Source organism: Oncorhynchus mykiss, chromosome 12 (genome assembly GCF_013265735.2).
Source record: "Oncorhynchus mykiss isolate Arlee chromosome 12, USDA_OmykA_1.1, whole genome shotgun sequence".
NCBI classification, from domain to species: Eukaryota; Metazoa; Chordata; class Actinopteri; order Salmoniformes; family Salmonidae; genus Oncorhynchus; species Oncorhynchus mykiss.
The window spans coordinates 65002458-65022077 of NC_048576.1; the positions used below are offsets into that span (position 1 = coordinate 65002458).

Sequence of the window (19620 nt, forward strand, 5' to 3'; positions counted from 1 at the left end):
CTCTTTCAGCCTATTGCGGAAAGTCTGAGCACTGATGGAGGGATTGTGCGTTCCTGGTGTAACTCGGGCAGTTGTTGTTGCCATCCTGTACCTGTCCCGCAGGTGTGATGTTTAGATGTACCGATCCTGTGCAGGTGTTGTTACACGTGGTCTCCCACTGCAAGGAAGATCAGCTGTCCGCCCTGTCTCCCTGTAGTGCTGTTTTAGGCGTCTCACAGTACGGACATTGCAATTTATTGCCCTGGCCACATCTGCAATCCTCATGCCTCCTTGCAGCGTGCCTAAGGCACTTTCATGCAGATGAGCAGGTACCCTGGGCATCTTTGTTTTGCAGAGTCAGTAGAAAGGCCTCTTTAGGGTCCCAAGTTTTCATAACTGTGACCTTAATTGCCTACCATCTGTAAGCTGTTAGTGTCTTAACGACTGTTCCACTGGTGCATGTTCATTAATTTATGGTTAATTGAACAAGCATGGGAAACCGTGTTTAAAGCCCTTACAATTAAGATCTGTGAAGTTATTTGGATTTTTATGGATTATCTTTGAAAGACAGGGTCCTGAAAAAGGGACGTTTCTTTTTTTTGATGAGTTTATATATTATAAGGGGAGAGTGGTGGGTGAGGGATAGGGGGAAAGGGGCGTAGGGAATGGTTGGTTACAGTGGCAAGCATCATGTTTACAGATATTAATCAAAGACGATTCTTCTTTTGTCTCTTGTCAGATTTTTGAAATAATTTCTCTGGTGTTGCGTCTTGCATGCCTAATTGTCTATGTTGACTGGTAGCACATTTTAAAAGTAATGGAGGGCAGAATACAAAGAAGATAATTATAAGACTTTTATGACATTTTGAGTCTCTTTTTTTCCTTTGTTGTCACCATTGTTCCAACACGTATCCATCTTCATGTCAAACCTGAATAATTACATTAATTGTAAATGGAATATGGTTTTATTCATGTGTTTCCTGTATATTTTAGTGGTGTATTAATATATGATTTTCCTCTTGTGTTTCAGCACGTACGTTGGCACTGTGGAATCTGACCCTCACGCCCAGCAATGTCACTGCCGGTGAGTACAGTAGAAATGTTCATGCGGTCCCAAAGTGTAAGTGTGTTTTGCCTGGTATCAGTTTATGTGTCACTTTTTGATGCTTTGCCAAATACACTGCTCAAAAAAATAAAGGGAAAACTTAAACAACACAATGTAACTCCAAGTCAATCACACTTCTTTGAAATCACAGAACTGTCCACTTAGGAAGCAACACTGATTGACAATACATTTCACATGCTGTTGTGCAAATGGAATAGACAACAGATGGAAATGATAGGCAATTAGCAAGACACCCCCAATAAAGGAGTGGTTCTGCAGGTGGTGACCACAGACCACTTCTCAGTTCCTATGCTTCCTGGCTGATGTTTTGGTCACTTTTGAATGCTGGCGGTGCTTTCACTCTAGTGGTAGCATGAGACGGAGTCTACAACCCACACAAGTGGCTCAGGTAGTGCAGCTCATCCAGGATGGCATATCAATGCGAGCTGTGGCAAGAAGGTTTGCTGTGTCTGTCAGCGTAGTGTCCAGAGCATGGAGGCGCTACCAGGAGACAGGCCAGTACATCAGGAGACGTGGAGGAGGCCGTAGGAGGGCAACACCCAGCAGCAGGACCGCTACCTCCGCCTTTGTGCAAGGAGGAGCAGGAGGAGCACTGCCAGAGCCCTGCAAAATGACCTCCAGCAGGCCACACATGTGCATGTGTCTACTCAAACAGTCAGAAACAGACTCCATGAGGGTGGTATGAGGGCCCAACGTCCACATGTGGGGGTTGTGCTTACAGTCCAACACCGTGCAGGACATTTGGCATTTGCCAGAGAACACCAAGATTGGCAAATTCGCCACTGGCGCCCTCTTCACAGATGAAAGCAGGTTCACACTGAGCACATGTGACAGACATGACAGAGTCTGGAGACACCGTGGAGAACGTTCTGCTGCCTGCAACATCCTCCAGCATGACCGGTTTGGCGGTGGGTCAGTCATGGTGTGGGGTAGCATTTCTTTGGGGGGCCGCACAGCCCTCCATGTGCTCGCCAGAGGTAGCCTGACTGCCATTAGGTACAGAGATGAGATCCTCAGACCCCTTGTGAGACCATATGCTGGTGCGATTGGCCCTGGGTTCCTCCTAATGCAAGACAATGCTAGACCTCATGTGGCTGGAGTATGTCAGCAGTTCCTGCAAGAGTAAGGCATTGATGCTATGGACTGGCCCGCCCATGTCTCGCTCCATCCACCAACGCCACGTTGCACCACAGACTATCCAGGAGTTGGCGGATGCTTTAGTCCAGGTCTGGGAGGAGATCCTTCAGGAGATCAGGCACGTGGAGGCCACACACACTACTGAGCCTCATTTTGACTTGTTTTAAGGACATTACATCAAAGTTGGATCAGCCTGTAGTGTGGTTTTCCACTTTAATTTTGAGTGTGACTCCAAATCCAGACCTCCATGGGTTGATAAATATGATTTCCATTGATACATTTTGTGTGATTTTGTTGTCAACACATTCAACTATGTAAAGAAAAAAGTATTTAATTAGAATATTTCATATCTAGTATGTGTTATTTTAATGTTACCTTTATTGTTTTGAGCAGTGTATATGATTCACGGTATGTAAAACAAAAGAGCTGCTATTCATTTTGATACAGAGAAAACGTGTCTAGGGCTAGTTTTGTTACTCAACTGACAAAGGGCTGCACTTATGCACAGCAACATCTTAGACATTAATCAACCTTCAGGTTCTGAAGGTATGTGTAAAAAAGTTTTGGTAATGCCAGGCCATGCAATGTATGTTAGCTTAGTTTGAATTTAAGGACATTTTCAATCAGAATCCATTTTGTTTCACGCCCTGACCATAGAGAGCTGTTTATTCTCTGTGTTGGTTGGGACGTGATAGAGACTAGGGTGGGTCATCTAGGTGATTAGTGATTCATGTTGACCTGATATGGTTCCCAATCAGAGACAGCTATTTATCGTTGTCTCTGATTGGGGATCATATTTAGGCAGCCATTTCCCCATTGTGCTTTTTGGGATCTTGACTTTGGATAGTTGCCTGTTAGCACTATTATTTAGCGTCACGTTTGGTATTTTGTTGTTTTTGTTCGGTGTTCATGTAACAAAGGTATATATACGCCTACAACGCTGCACATTGGTCCACTCCTTATAACAATCATGACATTTTTTTACAATATTCTTTCAATTTTTGTAAAGAGAATAACAACAAATAAATGGATTAACACGTTCCAATTTGAATCAAACTCTGGACATTGGATGAGTCAGAACTATTCAAATCAAATAAATCCAATTTTATTGGTCACATTCACATATTTAGCAGATGTTATTGCGGGTGTAGCGAAATGCTTGTTTTCATACTTCCACCACTCTCCATTGTAGCTAAAATATTAAGCTGGAAATTGCATTGGGACAATTATATTAGACAATTTAGCCACTACACTTTATTTTGCGGTCCTATTTTTTAAAAATATTCATTTTACTGTTTAAAGTACATGTCACATCCCGCTGTGCTCTTCGAAAAAATAAAGATAAATTTGACCCACCTTCATGAAATGACGGGGAGGATTTTCTCTAAGCCAATCACTAGGGCTTTTCTTTGGCAGCCCATGATGCATTGCTGCCTGTAGCTGTAGAAGTTGTGCAGGACAAATTAGAGTCCCCTTTGTTTGATTAATAAGTAACACATTTTTCTACCAAAGCCCAGAGTAATGTCATCAGCCGTATGAAGGCTGCCTGCTTGCCTCCTCCAATCTGACGTGCTCTAATTGGTTTTAAACTGCCTGCAGCTACACAACTTTGCGTTTTATCTCCATTTTAGTTTATCAGAATCGTGTTTGGGGTTGTGCTGGGTTTTCAAATCCCTCCAGTGTCTCTACCTCATTAATTTACATAGTGAGGCTTGGATGTCTTCACTGAAGTTTTAAATCTTTTCTCCCCTTACGACTCATCGAATCACTAGTATATGTAGTCCAACAACGCTAAATGTACCAAGACAGACAACTCCTATTTTGCTTATGTGTTCTCTTCTCTTACTCCATTTAACCATCCATAACCCTTTACAGAAAACCACATCATTTCATGTTAAATCATGGTTTTGTAACACTTTAAATGTGATGATATGTGGATTTTCCCATGTGATCCTATATCCTTCCACATGTGAAATGTGATTATGTGAAATTCATGTGTTTTTCCCACAAGGTTACTGACATCTACCTAGCCCAGATATGGCTTGCCTCAATTACTATTTCAACATGGTGTCATAGCTAAACAGAGCCTATCCACCTGAGCAATCTGCTTACCTCTTCATCAGTCTGCTGCTCTCTACGTTTCTCTCTTTCATTCCCTCTCTCTCTCATTCAGTTGGTGTCGCTCTCTCAACCTCGCTCCCTCTACCATTCCCTCTCATTCACTCATTCTCTCCCTCTCTCCTCCCACTCTCCCAGCTCACCTGACTAACAGACACAGCTGCCTCGCTGGTAGTGCAACAGCTGTCACTAAAGGTTACCTGCCCAGCTGTATCCCTAGTATGGTGGTTGCTGTTGTTGCTGTTTTGTTGTTGGTATGGTCATCATGGAAGGCCGCAGTGAGGTGTTAATCCCATTATCCCCAGGTTCAGGTTTGCTGTAAGCATGTTTTCCACTAGCGTGTTGTTGCTAGCACGTTAACACAGATGTTGTTGCTAGTATGTTAGTGACCCACGGTGGATTACGGGTCCATAGCAGGCCACAGATTGTGACTCATCTTTGCTTATCTTCCATGAATTGGAAAAATTATTTTATCATGCTTTCATCTTTATGCACATATATTGCTATCATCTGTTGTGCTCAGGCATTGTAGTAATGAACAAACATGACAGGGGAAAACTGCAACCTAACCCTAACTGTAAATCGCTCTGATAAGAGTGTATTGCTAAAATGGTTATTGCTGAGATAATCTATATACAACGAAAGCTAGCCAAGTCGCCTCCCACTATTTATCCAATGTTCCGGGTTAACACGTAATGTTTGTCACAATAGAATGTCAGTTTGTCATAGAGAAACCTCCTGCGTCACTGCCTTGCCACAAAATAGTGGCTAGCAAGATGGAGATCACAAAGGTTATTTTTAATGTGTGCATTTCACAAGTAGCTAGTTTGCATCAACCACCATCATTTAAACAACTGCAAAGGTTTTGCTTGTACGTTTTGGAATTAAATTGTAATGTTCTGGCATGTTTGCCTCATGATTTGTTGGGAGATTTGTCTGTCTGAAGGGGAAACACCCCGGAAACAATCATTTTCCCCCTTATCAAACTAACAAAAGAGTCCATCATGAATTGCAGACCCTAGTCACTGCTGTTGACAAGGGTCGGGTTTACAAGACTAATCTAATTATCTTTGGGATTCTTGTAAAACCGCTTCTGTACTCAGTAGTGTGGATAATCAATAGGAAACCGGTCACGGCTTGTGACATTTGTGGTAACTTCTGTGATGTGGTGTATCTAAAAGGTCACTAATGTTGCCTGCCGTGTCAAAACGATCAAGAGCTTTGACAGCTCCTTTAATAGATCTTCTACACACACACACACACACTCGTCCACTTCTTCCTTCCCAATTACAAGGTAAAAATGCCATCCACCCAATGCAAAGCAGATTAACACAAGGCATTAACACAATCTGTTAGCATAGGTCTGCCACACAAAGATGTGAGGAAACGGAGAGCACCAAGGCTTTGGACAATTACACACTTTATAGAGTGAATGCAATGTCTACATCCCCAACCACTTCAAGCCCTGATGCAAATCAACTAGAAAGGCTCTGTTTCAGACGTGAATGAAAACGTACACTTTTCTGTCTACACAGGTCCAGTTTCACCTCCATGCACTATAATCTCTTTAGCAGACATTTCAATTCCATTCAGCTGGGGTTACACATAGAGTTCTGTAGGAGATGGAACTGATTGCTTTTTCAAGTCATGTTTAACATATTTTCAATATCGATTTGATTTATTAGGATCCTCATTAGCCGACGCCAATGGTGACAGCTTGTCTTACTGGGGTCCGACACATAACAAAAAAACACTTTACAGACACAAGACTTTACAATTTACATACAGTACCAGTCAAAGGTTTAGACACACCTACTCATTCCAGGGTTTCCTTTATTTTAACTATTTTCTACATTGTAGAATAACAGTGAAGACATCAAAACGATAAAATAACAGATATGGAATCATGTAGTAACCCAAAAAGTGTTAAACAAATCACTATGTTTTATATTTGAGATTCTTCAAAGTAGCCACCCTTTGCCTTGACAGCTTTGCACACTCTTTGCATTCTCTCAACCAGCTTCACCTGGAATGCTTTTTCAACAGTCTTTAAGGAGTTCCCACATATGCTGAGCACTTGTTGGCTGCTTTTCCTTCACTCTGCGGTCCAACTCATCCCAAACAATATCAATTGGGTTGAGGTCGGGTGATTTTGGAGAACAGGTCATCTCTATCACTCTCCTTCTTGGTCAAATAGCCCTTACACAGCTTGGAGGAGTGTTGGGTCATTGTCCCAATGAAAAACAAAAGATAGTCCCACTAAGCACAAACCAGATGGGATGGCGTATCGCTGCAGAATGCTGTGGTAGCCATGCTGGTTAAGTGTTTCTTGAAGTATAAATAAATCAATGACAGTGTCAACAGCAAAGCACCCCCCCCCCCCCCCCCTTCCCACACTAACTTTACAAAATTCAAACTTGCAATGCTTTTCTGGCTGCACATCTAACTTACTGCAAATTGAGAAATTATTTGACTTAAGCCAAGATCAATGATATAAAAATTTGGAAAAAAACTTTGGTGTACTTTAAGTGCCACCTGATTCAATGAAATATTTAATTTCACTTAAAGTACACTAAAGTTTTTTTCATTTTTATATCATTGATCTTGGCTTAAGTCACATAATTTCTCAATTTGCAGTAAGTCAGATGTGCAGCCAGACTTATTAGCCACTCCTTTTGCCCCATCTCGGCTCCTGAGTGGCACAGAAGTCTAAGTCACTGCATTTCAGTGCTAGAGGTGTCACTACAGACCCTGGTTCAATTCCAGGCTGTATCACAACCGACTGTGATTAGGAGTCCCATAGGGCAGCGCATAATTGGCCCAGCATCGTCCGGGATAGGGTTTGGCCGATGTCGGCCGTCATTGTAGATAATAATTTGTTCTTAACTTCTTGGTGACGGGGCAGTATTTTCACGTTGGGATGAAATGCATGCCCAAATTCAACTGCCTGCTACTCATCCCCAGAAGATAAGATATGCATATTAGCAGTAGATTTGGATAGAAAACACTCTGAAGTTTCTAAAACTGTTTGAATCATGTCTGTGAGTATAACAACTTATTTAGCAGGCGAAACCCAGAGGACAAACCATTCAGATTTTTTTCTGAGGTCACTCTCTTTTCAATGAGTTTTTGTTGGGAATCCAGATTTCTAAGGGACCTTCTTATTACAGTTCCTGTCGTTTCCAGTGGATGTCAACAGTCTTTAGAAATTGGTTGAGGTTTTTCCTTTGTGTAATGAAGAAGTACGGCCATCTTGAACGAGGGTAACTTGAAGTGTACTGTTAGATAGAGGCGCGTGACCAGAAAGCATGCTACAGTTTGTTTTCCTCCTGTATTGAACACCGATCATCCCGTCTTCAATTTTATCGATTATTTACGTTAAAAAATACAAAGTTGTATTACAAAAGTAGTTTGAAATGTTTTGGCAAAGTTTACAGGTAACTTTTGAGATATTTTGTAGTCACGTTGCTCATGTTAGAACCAGTGTTTTTCTGGATCAAACGCACCAAACAAATTTACATTTTGGATATATAGCGACGGAATTAATCGAACAAAAGGACAATTTGTGATGTTTATGGGACATATTGGAGTGCCAACAAAAGAAGCTTGTCAAAGGTAAGGCATTAATTATATTTTTATTTCTGCGTTTTGTGTCGCACCTGCAGGTTTGAAATATGCTTTTCTCTTTTTTGTTTACTATGGTGCTATCCTCAGATAATAGCATCATTTGCGTTCGCCGAAAAGCCTTTTTGAAATCTAACATGTTGTCTGGATTCACAACAAGTGTAGCTTTAATTTGCTATCTTGCATGTGTGATTTCATGAAAGTTTGATTTTTATAGTAATTTATTTGAATTTATCGCTCTGCATTTTCACTGGCTTTTGGCCAGGTGGGATGCTACCGTCCCACATATCCCAGAGTTAACTGACTTGTCTAGTTAAATAAAGGTTAAATAATACAAATAAAATAAATATCTTTCAACCATACAGTTCCTCATCAGTCCATGCAACCGTAACAGTTCTAAAAGTCAGTTTCTTAACAGGTGCATGTTTATCAATAATTGGAAGAAGCAGTTCCATAAATTCATGAAGTGCAGCATCTGGGTGCTCCTTATGATTCATATCAGACCAACAAACATTTTTAACATCTACATAAGTCACTGCAAAATTGTTTGCATGATCTCTTATACATAATTTTATGCCCAGCTTTTGGAACTTTGGCTTTCCTGGATTTAGCCACTATATTGTGATCACTGTATCCAATGGGTACGGATAAAGCTTTAGAACAAAGTTCTACAGTATTAGTACAAATGTGACCCTGGTAGGTTGATTAATAACCTGAACCAGAATACAGGCACTGGATAAAATGAGAAGCTTCCACTTGAGTGGACAGATTGATGAAAACTAGTCAATATTCAGGTCCCCAAGAAAGCAGACCTCTCTGTTAGCATTCTGTCTGTCTCCCATCCCATGGTGGAGACACAACATGGATCTTTTACTAATATGTTAATATACATGTTCAATGATTTTTAATTTTAAGGAAACAATTTTCAGTAAATAGAAAATTCATACAGTGGGGTTTTCACCTGAGTGCAAACAGATTGTTGCTCAGACACAGTACAGTATATCATTAAATGTAATAGGTTATTGTAATGTTTGTAATCATAACTGAACCCATCATTTTTCCACAGGCAATAACAAGCCCTATCTTGACTGCCATCGCATTCTATTACAATGCCACATTTACAGAGATGAGAAATCAACAAGGAAATTGGCTTCCCACTTTAACACACTTTAATACACTATAACCATGTATTTAAATGGTACTTACAGTGCCTTGCGAAAGTATTCGGCCCCCTTGAACTTTGTGACCTTTTGCCACATTTCAGGCTTCAAACATAAAGATATAAAACTGTATTTTTTTGTGAAGAATCAACAACAAGTGGGACACAATCATGAAGTGGAACGACATTTATTGGATATTTCAAACTTTTTTAACAAATCAAAAACTGAAATTGGGCGTGCAAAATTAATCAGCCCCCTTAAGTTAATACTTTGTAGCGCCACCTTTTGCTGCGATTACAGCTGTAAGTCGCTTGGGGTATGTCTATCAGTTTTGCACATCGAGAGACTGACATTTTTTCCCATTCCTCCTTGCAAAACAGCTCGAGCTCAGTGAGGTTGGATGGAGAGCATTTGTGAACAGCAGTTTTCAGTTCTTTCCACAGATTCTCGATTGGATTCAGGTCTGGACTTTGACTTGGCCATTCTAACACCTGGATATGTTTATTTTTGAACCATTCCATTGTAGATTTTGCTTTATGTTTTGGATAATTGTCTTGTTGGAAGACAAATCTCCGTCCCAGTCTCAGGTCTTTTGCAGACTACATCAGGTTTTCTTCCAGAATGGTCCTGTATTTGGCTCCATCCATCTTCCCATCAATTTTAACCATCTTCCCTGTCCCTGCTGAAGAAAAGCAGGCCCAAACCATGATGCTGCCACCACCATGTTTGACAGTGGGGATGGTGTGTTCAGCTGTGTTGCTTTTACGCCAAACATAACGTTTTGCATTGTTGCCAAAAAGTTCAATTTTGGTTTCATCTGACCAGAGCACCTTCTTCCACATGTTTGGTGTGTCTCCCAGGTGGCTTGTGGCAAACTTTAAACAACACTTTTTATGGATATCTTTAAGAAATGGCTTTCTTCTTGCCACTCTTTCATAAAGGCCAGATTTGTGCAATATACGACTGATTGTTGTCCTATGGACAGGGTCTCCCACCTCAGCTGTAGATCTCTGCAGTTCATCCAGAGTGATCATGGGCCTCTTGGCTGCATCTCTGATCAGTCTTCTCCTTGTATGAGCTGAAAGTTTAGAGGGACGGCCAGGTCTTGGTAGATTTGCAGTGGTCTGATACTCCTTCCATTTCAATATTATCGCTTGCACAGTGCTCCTTGGGATGTTTAAAGCTTGGGAAATCTTTTTGTATCCAAATCCGGCTTTAAACTTCTTCACAACAGTATCTCGGACCTGCCTGGTGTGTTCCTTGTTCTTCATGATGCTCTCTGCGCTTTTAACGGACCTCTGAGACTATCACAGTGCAGGTGCATTTATACGGAGACTTGATTACACACAGGTGGATTGTATTTATCATCATTAGTCATTTAGGTCAACATTGGATCATTCAGAGATCCTCACTGAACTTCTGGAGAAAGTTTGCTGCACTGAAAGTAAAGGGGCTGAATAATTTTGCACGCCCAATTTTTCAGTTTTTGATTTGTTAAAAAAGTTTGAAATATCCAATAAATGTCGTTCCACTTCCAGATTGTGTCCCACTTGTTGTTGATTCTTCACAAAAAAATACAGTTTTATATCTTTGTTTGAAGCCTGAAATGTGGCAAAAGGTCGCAAAGTTCAAGGGGGCCGAATACTTTCGCAAGGCACTGTACATAGTCAGATACAGTGTAGCTGTATTGTGAGTATACATTACTGCATGGCAACTGTAATCCTAGTTTGCACTTTGCACATTTCAAGTATTTGTAAACAAACTTTGTAATTGTTGCCATTTATAGATTGAGGGGTGGTCTAAAAGCAGTGACTTCCTACTGTTTAACACCGCCTCATATAAGAGGGATGTAAATGTTAAATGTAATGGGTTAACATGGTACAACTTTCCAAAACGTACAATTTTCAAACATTAGAAAAGTTACGGGTTATTATAATTGAATACAGCTGGACACGCCCTGAGACTGCAGCTCAGTTGATGACTGGTGCCATGGTTACGACGTCTGTGACCATGCGTGTGTGTGGTCGATCCTGCTGTCGCCAGGTCCAGTTACCTGTAAGCACTGCTAGGCAGGTCACAGTGGTCAGGTCCTGTTCCTTAATTTACCATCCACTTTCTGTTCGACAGCTGTGACAATGTGCTCTTTAACCTCTGTCCGTCCACAATCACAGACACAACTCCACTGGTTGTAATGCTGGCTTTTTTTCTCTTGTCCTCTTTCCTTTTGTGATCCTCTTCTATGTGTCTGTCTCTCTATCTCCCTCCCTCCTTTCTCTGTCACTCAGGCCTGTTCTGTAACATGTCCATCGATCCCATCGGTACCTGCTGGCCCAAGAGCACTGCAGGGGAGTGGGTGTCACGGCCATGTCCAGAGATGTTCTATGGTGTCAAATACAACACCACCAGTGAGTAGAGCCCCATTGACAATGCTTATTTGTGCGTGTCTGTCCAATATCCACAGTTGTATATCGATTTTCAGGGTTTAGCTATTGTTTATTTATGCAGGCCTGTCTCAAGACTCATACAGTACACAAACACACACACACGTATGCATGCAAATGCAAACATCCGAGTAAATCTTTGTACAGCTGTGCATGTTAGAGTGTGTCGTGACGTGACTATCATTCATGTGATGACATGCTATTTTATCGAAAAATGACCTACGTTTAATTATTACGTGATTAAATTAATAATGCAACAACTCACTCATTAATAACTTGGGGCACCTTAGGAAAAGTTTGTTTAATGAGTCACCGTTTCCTGAATTAACACAAGAATATATCAGAATATCTCTATCATAACAGTCAATAATAAATAATTTCCTCAAATCAGTCTCATTCTGAACATTTTTGACCTCGTAAATCTGCACAAACCGTAGCCTAAATGATGAATCTGCGATACACAAAACGGCTTATTTATTTACTAACTAACTAAATAATCACACATAATTATATAAACACACACACAAAATAGATTATCGATTACTAACATCATGCAATGAAAAGTCCCTAGTGGACTAACCCGATATGACCATTTGGTTACACAATGGGAAGGGAGGGGAAAGATAAGGAGAGCGAGAGAGACAAAGGGAATGGGCTGGTACATACATATGGAAGCTATGCTCATGAGAATGAATACTGTGCACATCAACCACCGCTCATTCGAAAATAATTGCAATGTAAATATTTATGCTTGTATGTCTTTGTCATCTCTCTGTTGAAACCACCCGGTCCGACTATGCCTTTGGGGAGTAGTTCAACAGAAGTCTCTGGTTTGTCCACCAGAGGCCCCACTGTCCTTTGTAGATTTTGTTTTCTTTGACTCTGAGTGTGTGCTAAAATGGATCCTCCAGATGTTGCACACAGTGGTCTTTGCTCGAGTTTACTAAAACAGCTGTAGACTGCATGTTCCGGTATAGTCTTTATCTTCTTCACTTGTGAGTGTCTTACCACTTTCTGGTCTTGTAGATTTTAAACATTTGTCAGCCATGTAGCCACTGCTCAACGCTGTCATCTGTAGAGATTTAAATTCCAAACATTTTAACGTGTGGATGATCCTCACATTCTCTGCTCTAATATGTTCATTCTTCAGCGAGTCATTTCAAGCTCTTGCCTTTGAAGGTGGTTCCGTCAAGTTGCCACAATGTCTGTGCTCACATGGGCATGATTGCTGACTTGGAAAATGTTCATATGAAAAACAATTATCTCATTTAGAAGGCTAAAATCACATTGCTATCTTTTCACAAATAGCTTCATATTTAATCATATAAGATTACAACATTTAGATGTAAATCTGATATCTACATTGTGAAATCTCTTAAAGATACAGTTATCTTGTTATACGATCCGTAATGACATGACCAAATGCTAAGTGATATGACATGATTATTGTTTGGCTCCCCACCGACCATTCCAAACATTTGGATTCCAAAACTAATGTTCCAATGTCCAATCTTCTGATGTTGACATTTGGGGGCACAGTCTCTCTCTTGTAACAAATTGATTTTTAACTTCTCCATACAGCAATGCAATACAGAGAATGTTTAAAACTGTCCCAACTCCGCTCTCTCCTATCCTGGGGGGGTCTGGCTTTTTCCAACCTACACTGTGAATATTTAAATTGTCTTCAATATAGACAAAAATATACAATCATTTGGGTGTTACCTATTGTCATCAATAACTGCTGAATTGCATAGCACCACATTCAAATAATATTACTAAAAATATTTATATTCGTGCAATATAGCAAAACACAGCTTAGCATTTTGTTAATCCACCTGGACATGTCAGATTTTCAAAATATGCTTTACAGCGAAAGCAATCCAAGCGTTTGTAAGTTTATCGATCACTAGACGAAACATTATGAACACCTAGCATCAAAGTAGCTTGGTCACGAAAATCAGAAAAGCAATAAAATGAATCACTTACCTTTGGAGCTTTCAAAATAGAAGCCACTTCCTGGTTTGATTTTACTCAGGTTTCGCCTGCAATATCAGTTCTGTTATACTCAGACAATATTTTTGACAGTTTTGGAAACTTTAGAGTGTTTTCTATCCTAATCTGTCAATTATATGCATGTTCTAGCATTTGAGCCTGAGAAATAGGCCGTTTACATTGGGAATGTTATTTTTCCAAACATAAAAATAGTGCCCCCTAGCTGAAAGAGGTTAAGCACACTGAGTTTGTCTATTGTTGTGATCAGATCAAATTTTAAGTCAAATTGATGCAGAAATCCAGATAATTACGAAGGGTTCACATACTTTTTCTTGCCACTGTAGAGGCATGTGTGTTAACCATCAGAAAAGTGATTCCCTTCCACGTGTTGCAATCTGAGTGAGCACTATCTCTTCTGTCGCTGTCATCAATAGCAATTTGACTTGTTAGGTCTCTAACCTTTTGACTGATTGTGCCTGGACTGACTGTGCCGGGATTGGTACTGGTACTAAAGGGGACCAGTTATCCTACCGATTTATTCTGAAATGTTATCTTAACGGAACATGATTAGAGCATTTTACTAGTTGCATTGTTGTTGAAACTACACATGGCAAGGAATGATTATTGTTGACATTTAATTTGGAGGTGGAAAGTCCACTGGACTTCTTTTACGACCAGTGTGGTACACCTCAGTGATATTGTAGATGTGTTCTAAGGTTATCCCCATCTAGGGGCCTGTCTGCTCCTCTCTGTTCTCATGGAAGTTTACTAGAGGTTGACCGATTATGATTTTTCAACGCCGATACCGATTATTGGAGGACCAAAAAAGCCGATACCAATTAATCGGCGTGTGTGTGTGTGTGTGTGGTGCCTTGCGAAAGTATTCGGCCCCCTTGAACTTTGCGACCTTTTGCCACATTTCAGGCTTCAAACATAAAGATATAAAACTGTATTTTTTTCTGAAGAATCAACAACAAGTGGGACACAATCATGAAGTGTAACGACATTTATTGGATATTTCAAACTTTTTTAACAAATCAAAAACTGAAAAATTGGGAGTGCAAAATTATTCAGCCCCTTTACTTTCAGTGCAGCAAACTCTCTCCAGAAGTTCAGTGAGGATCTCTGAATGATCCAATGTTGACCTAAATGACTAATGATAAATACAATCCACCTGTGTGTAATCAAGTCTCCGTATAAATGCACCTGCACTGTGATAGTCTCAGAGGTCTGTTAAAAGCGCAGAGAGCATCATGAAGAACAAGGAACACACCAGGCAGGTCCGAGATACTGTTGTGAAGAAGTTTAAAGCCGGATTTGGATACAAAAAGATTTCCCAAGCTTTAAACATCCCAAGGAACACTGTGCAAGCGATAATATTGAAATGGAAGGAGTATCAGACCACTGCAAATCTACCAAGACCTGGCCGTCCCTCTAAACTTTCAGCTCATACAAGGAGAAGACTGATCAGAGATGCAGCCAAGAGGCCCATGATCACTCTGGATGAACTGCAGAGATCTACAGCTGAGGTGGGAGACTCTGTCCATAGGACAACAATCAGTTGTATATTGCACAAATCTGGCCTTTATGGAAGAGTGGCAAGAAGAAAGCCATTTCTTAAAGATATCCATAAAAAGTGTTGTTTAAAGTTTGCCACAAGCCACCTGGGAGACACACTAAACATGTGGAAGAAGGTGCTCTGGTCAGATGAAACCAAAATGGAACTTTTTGGCAACAATGCAAAACGTTATGTTTGGCGTAAAAGCAACACAGCTGAACGCACCATCCCCACTGTCAAACATGGTGGTGGCAGCATCATGGTTAGGGCCTGCTTTTCTTCAGCAGGGACAGGGAAGATGGTTAAAATTGATGGGAAGATGGATGGAGCCAAATACAGGACCATTCTGGAAAACCTGATGTAGTCTGCAAAAGACCTGAGACTGGGACAGAGATTTGTCTTCCAACAAGACAATGATCCAAAACATAAAGCAAAATCTACAATGGAATGGTTCATAAATAAACATATCCAGGTGTTAGAATGGCCAAGTCAAAGTCCTGACCTGAATCCAATCGAGAATCTGTGGAAAGAACTGAAAACTGCTGTTCACAAATGCTCTCCATCCAACCTCACTGAGCTCGAGCTGTTTTGCAAGGAGGAATGGGAAAACATTTCAGTCTCTCGATGTGCAAAACTGATAGACATACCCCAAGCGACTTACAGCTGTAATCGCAGCAAAAGGTGGCAATACAAAGTATTAACTTAAGGGGGCTGAATAATTTTGCACGCCCAATTTTTCAGTTTTTGATTTGTCAAAAAAAAAAAAAAAATCCAATAAATGTCGTTCCACTTCATGATTGTGTCCCACTTGTTGTTGATTCTTCACAAAAAAAGTACAGTTTTATATCTTTATGTTTGAAGCCTGAAATGTGGCAAAAGGTCGCAAAGTTCAAGGGGGCCGAATACTTTCGCAAGGCACTGTATGTATATGTAATAAATGACAATTACAACAATACTGAATGAACAATTCACACTTTTATTTTAACTTAATATAATACATCAATAAAATCAACTTAGCCTCATAAATAATGAAACATGTTCAATTTGGTTTAAATAATGCAAAAACAAAGTGTTCGAGAAGAAAGTAAAAGTGCAATATGTGCCATGTAAGAAAGCTAACGTTTAAGTTCCTTGCTCAGAACATGAGAACACATGAAAGCTGGTGGTTTCTTCTAACATGAGTCTTCCATATGCCTAGTTAAGAAGTTTTAGGTTGTAGTTATTATAAGAATTATAGAACTATTTCTCTCTATTTCATTTGTATTTCCTATACCTTTGACTATTGGATATTCTTATAGGCACTTTAGTATTGCCAGCCTAATCTCGGGAGTTGATTGGCTTGAAGTCATTAAGAGCTGCTGTTTGAATGAATGGTTAAGAGCTGCTGTTTGAATGAATGCTTACGAGCCTGCTGCTGCCATTCCAAACGGGTGGCAACCCTAAGTCTAAATGTTACTGTTACATTGCACAACCTTCAATGTTATGTCATAATTATGTAAAATTCTAGCAAATTAATTACGGCTTTGTTAGGAATAAAATGGCCTTTCAACAGTTCAAACGAGGAAGGCGGCCCAAACTGCTGCATATACCCTGCCTCTGCTTGAATTTCTTTTAACTACATATACTTGTGTGTGGATTTTAAGAAAGGCGTTGATGTTTATGGTTAGGTACATTTGCACAAAGATTGTGCTTTTTTCACGAATGCGCTTTTGTTAAATCATCAAATTGAAGTAGGCTGTGATTCGATGATAAATTAACGCGTGTGTGTGGGCCAATGTTTGTGTTGCTTCACAGTCCCCACTGTTCCACAATGTGTTTTTTTTCTCTGTTTTTTAAATCTAATTTTACTGTTTGCGTCAGTTACCTGATGTGGAATTCAATGTAGTCATGGAGTTCAATGTAGTCATGGCTCTTTGTAGTACTGTGTGCCTCTCAGTACTGTGTGCCTCTGGACTTGGGGACTGTGAAGAGACCTCTTGTGGCATGTCTTGTGGGGTATGTATGGGTGTCTGAGCTATGTGCCAGTAGTTTAGACAGACAGCTCAGTGCATTCATGTCAATACCCCTCAAATAAAAGTGTCCTCCACTTTCAGCCAGGAGATTTTGACCAGCCTTGTTGATAATGTTGTAAAGAAGGCAGAGCATCACATTATTATAGACAGACTTCTCCCCATCTTAGCTAATACTGTGTCAAGATGTTTTGACCATGACAGTTTACAATCTAGGATTACTCCAGGCAGTTTAGTTATCTCAACTTACTCAATTTCCACATTTTTTATTACAATATTTAGTTGAGGTTTAGTGAGTGTTTTGTTCAAAATACAACGATTTTAGTTTTAGAAATATTTAGGGCTAACTTATTCCTTGCCACCCGCTCTGAAACTAACTGTAGCTCTTTGAGTGTTGCAGTCATTTCAGTCGCTGTAGTAGCTGACGTGTATAGTGTTGAGTCATCCGCATACATAGACACTCTGGCTTTACTCAGTCAGTGGCATGTCATTAGTAAAATCTTTTAAAAAGCAAGGGGCTGAAACAGCTACCCTAGGGAATTCCTGATTCTAACTGGATTATATTTGATAGGATCCCATTAAAGAACACCTTCTGTGTTATGTTAGACAAGTAACTCTTTATCCATGTTATAGCAGGGGGTGTAAAGCCATGACACAAGTTTTTCCGGCAGCAGACTATGATCGATAATGTCAAAAGCTGCACTGAAGTCTAACAAGACAGCCCCCACAATTATTTTATCATCAATTTCTCTTAGCCAATCATCAGTCATTTGTGTAAGTGCTCTGCTTGTTGAGTGTCCTTTCCTATATGCAAGCTGGAATTCTGTTGTCAATTTGTTTACTGTGAAATAGCATTGTATCTGGTCAAACACAATTTTTTCCAGAAGTTTTCTAAGGGTTGGTAACAGGCTGATTGGTCAGCTATTTGAGCCAGTAAAGGGGGCTTTACTATTCATGGGTAGCGGAATGACTTTTGCGTCCCTCCAGGCCTGAGGGCACACGCTCTCTAGTAGGCTTAAATTGAAGATGTGGCAAATAGGAGTGGCAATATCATCTGCTATTATCCTCAGTAATTTTCCATCCAGATTGTCAGACCCCGGTGGCTTGTCATTGTTGACAGACAACAATAATTTTTCACCTCTTCCACACTGACTTTGCGGAATTCAAAAGTACAATTCCTGTCTTTCATAATTTGGTCCGATATACTTGGAAGTGTAGTGACAGCGTTTGTTGCGGAGTTTGCTTATCTTGCCAATGAAAATGTCATTAAAGTAGTTTGCAATATCAGTGGGCTTTGGGATGAATGAGCCATCTGATTCAATGAATGAAGGAGCCGAGTTGGCTTTTTTTCCCAAAATTTCATTTAAGGTGCCCCAAAGCTTTTTACTGTCATTTTTTAAATATAATTTATTTGTTTCATGGTGTAGTTTCTTTTTATTTAGTTTAGTCGCATGAATTCTTAATTTGCAGTACGTTTGCCAATCAGTTGAGCTGCCAGACTTATTTTCCATACCTTTTGCCTCATCCCTCTCAACTATACAATTTTTTAATTCCTCATCAATCCAAGGGGATTTAACAGTTTTTACAGTCCTTTTCTTAATGGGTGCGTGCTTGTTAGTAACTGGAATAAGTAATTTCATAAATGCTTCACGTGCAGTGCCTGGTTGCTCCTCATTACACGCCACAGACCAGCCAATATTCTTTACATCATCAACATATGAATCACAACAAAACTTATTGTATGACTTCTTATACACTATATTAGACCCAGCCTTTGGAACTTTGGTTTTCCTAGATATGGCTATTATATTGTGATCACTACATCCTATGGATTTTGATACTGCTTTAAAGCAAATATCTGCAGCATTAATAAAGATGTGATCAATACATATTGGGGATTTAATTCCTGTGCTGTTTGTAACTACCCTGGTAGGTTTACTGACAACCTAATCCAGGTTGCAGGCGCTGGTTAAGTTTTTTTTCCTGAGTGGGCAGCTTGATGATATCCAGTCAATATTTAAATCACCCAGAAAATATACTTCTCTGACATCACATACATTATAAAGCATTTCACACACATTATCCAGATACTGACTGTTAGCACTTGGTGGTCTATAGCAGCTTCCCACAAGAATGGGGTTTAGGTGATGAACCTAAACTAAGTGAGTCTCAGAGATAGTCAGAATATGAATGTCATCTGTTACAAGCAAGTTATTGACTTCATGGACCTTGTTTCTTAGGCTACATATGTTAATATGGGCTATTGTTTAGCACTTCTCTGGGTTGTTTGATTGTTTTTAATGCTTTACTGGGAAGCTTATCAGAGGTAGACTTACTTATGATGTTTACATTGGAGCTGATAGTGCAGGGTGAGCTGCATAAAGTGGTCTTCCTACGATTGCACACCGCCTCAGTGCTAACAGTGTAACTCTGGTTTATAGGCTCATGATTACTGCATACAATATCTGAAGGATAA

At 40.1% G+C, this 19620-nt stretch overlaps 1 protein-coding gene across 1 annotated transcript in view; it reads left to right on the top strand.

Moving 5' to 3' along the window:
* The window catches only part of crhr1 (corticotropin releasing hormone receptor 1), a 166349-nt gene that overhangs the window by 51427 nt on the left and 95302 nt on the right, over positions 1-19620 (top strand). The window contains exons 3-4 of the mRNA XM_021624572.2: positions 1010-1063; positions 11430-11549. Coding sequence (XP_021480247.1) covers positions 1010-1063; positions 11430-11549 — 174 coding nt within the window. The remainder of the gene's footprint in view (positions 1-1009; positions 1064-11429; positions 11550-19620) is intronic.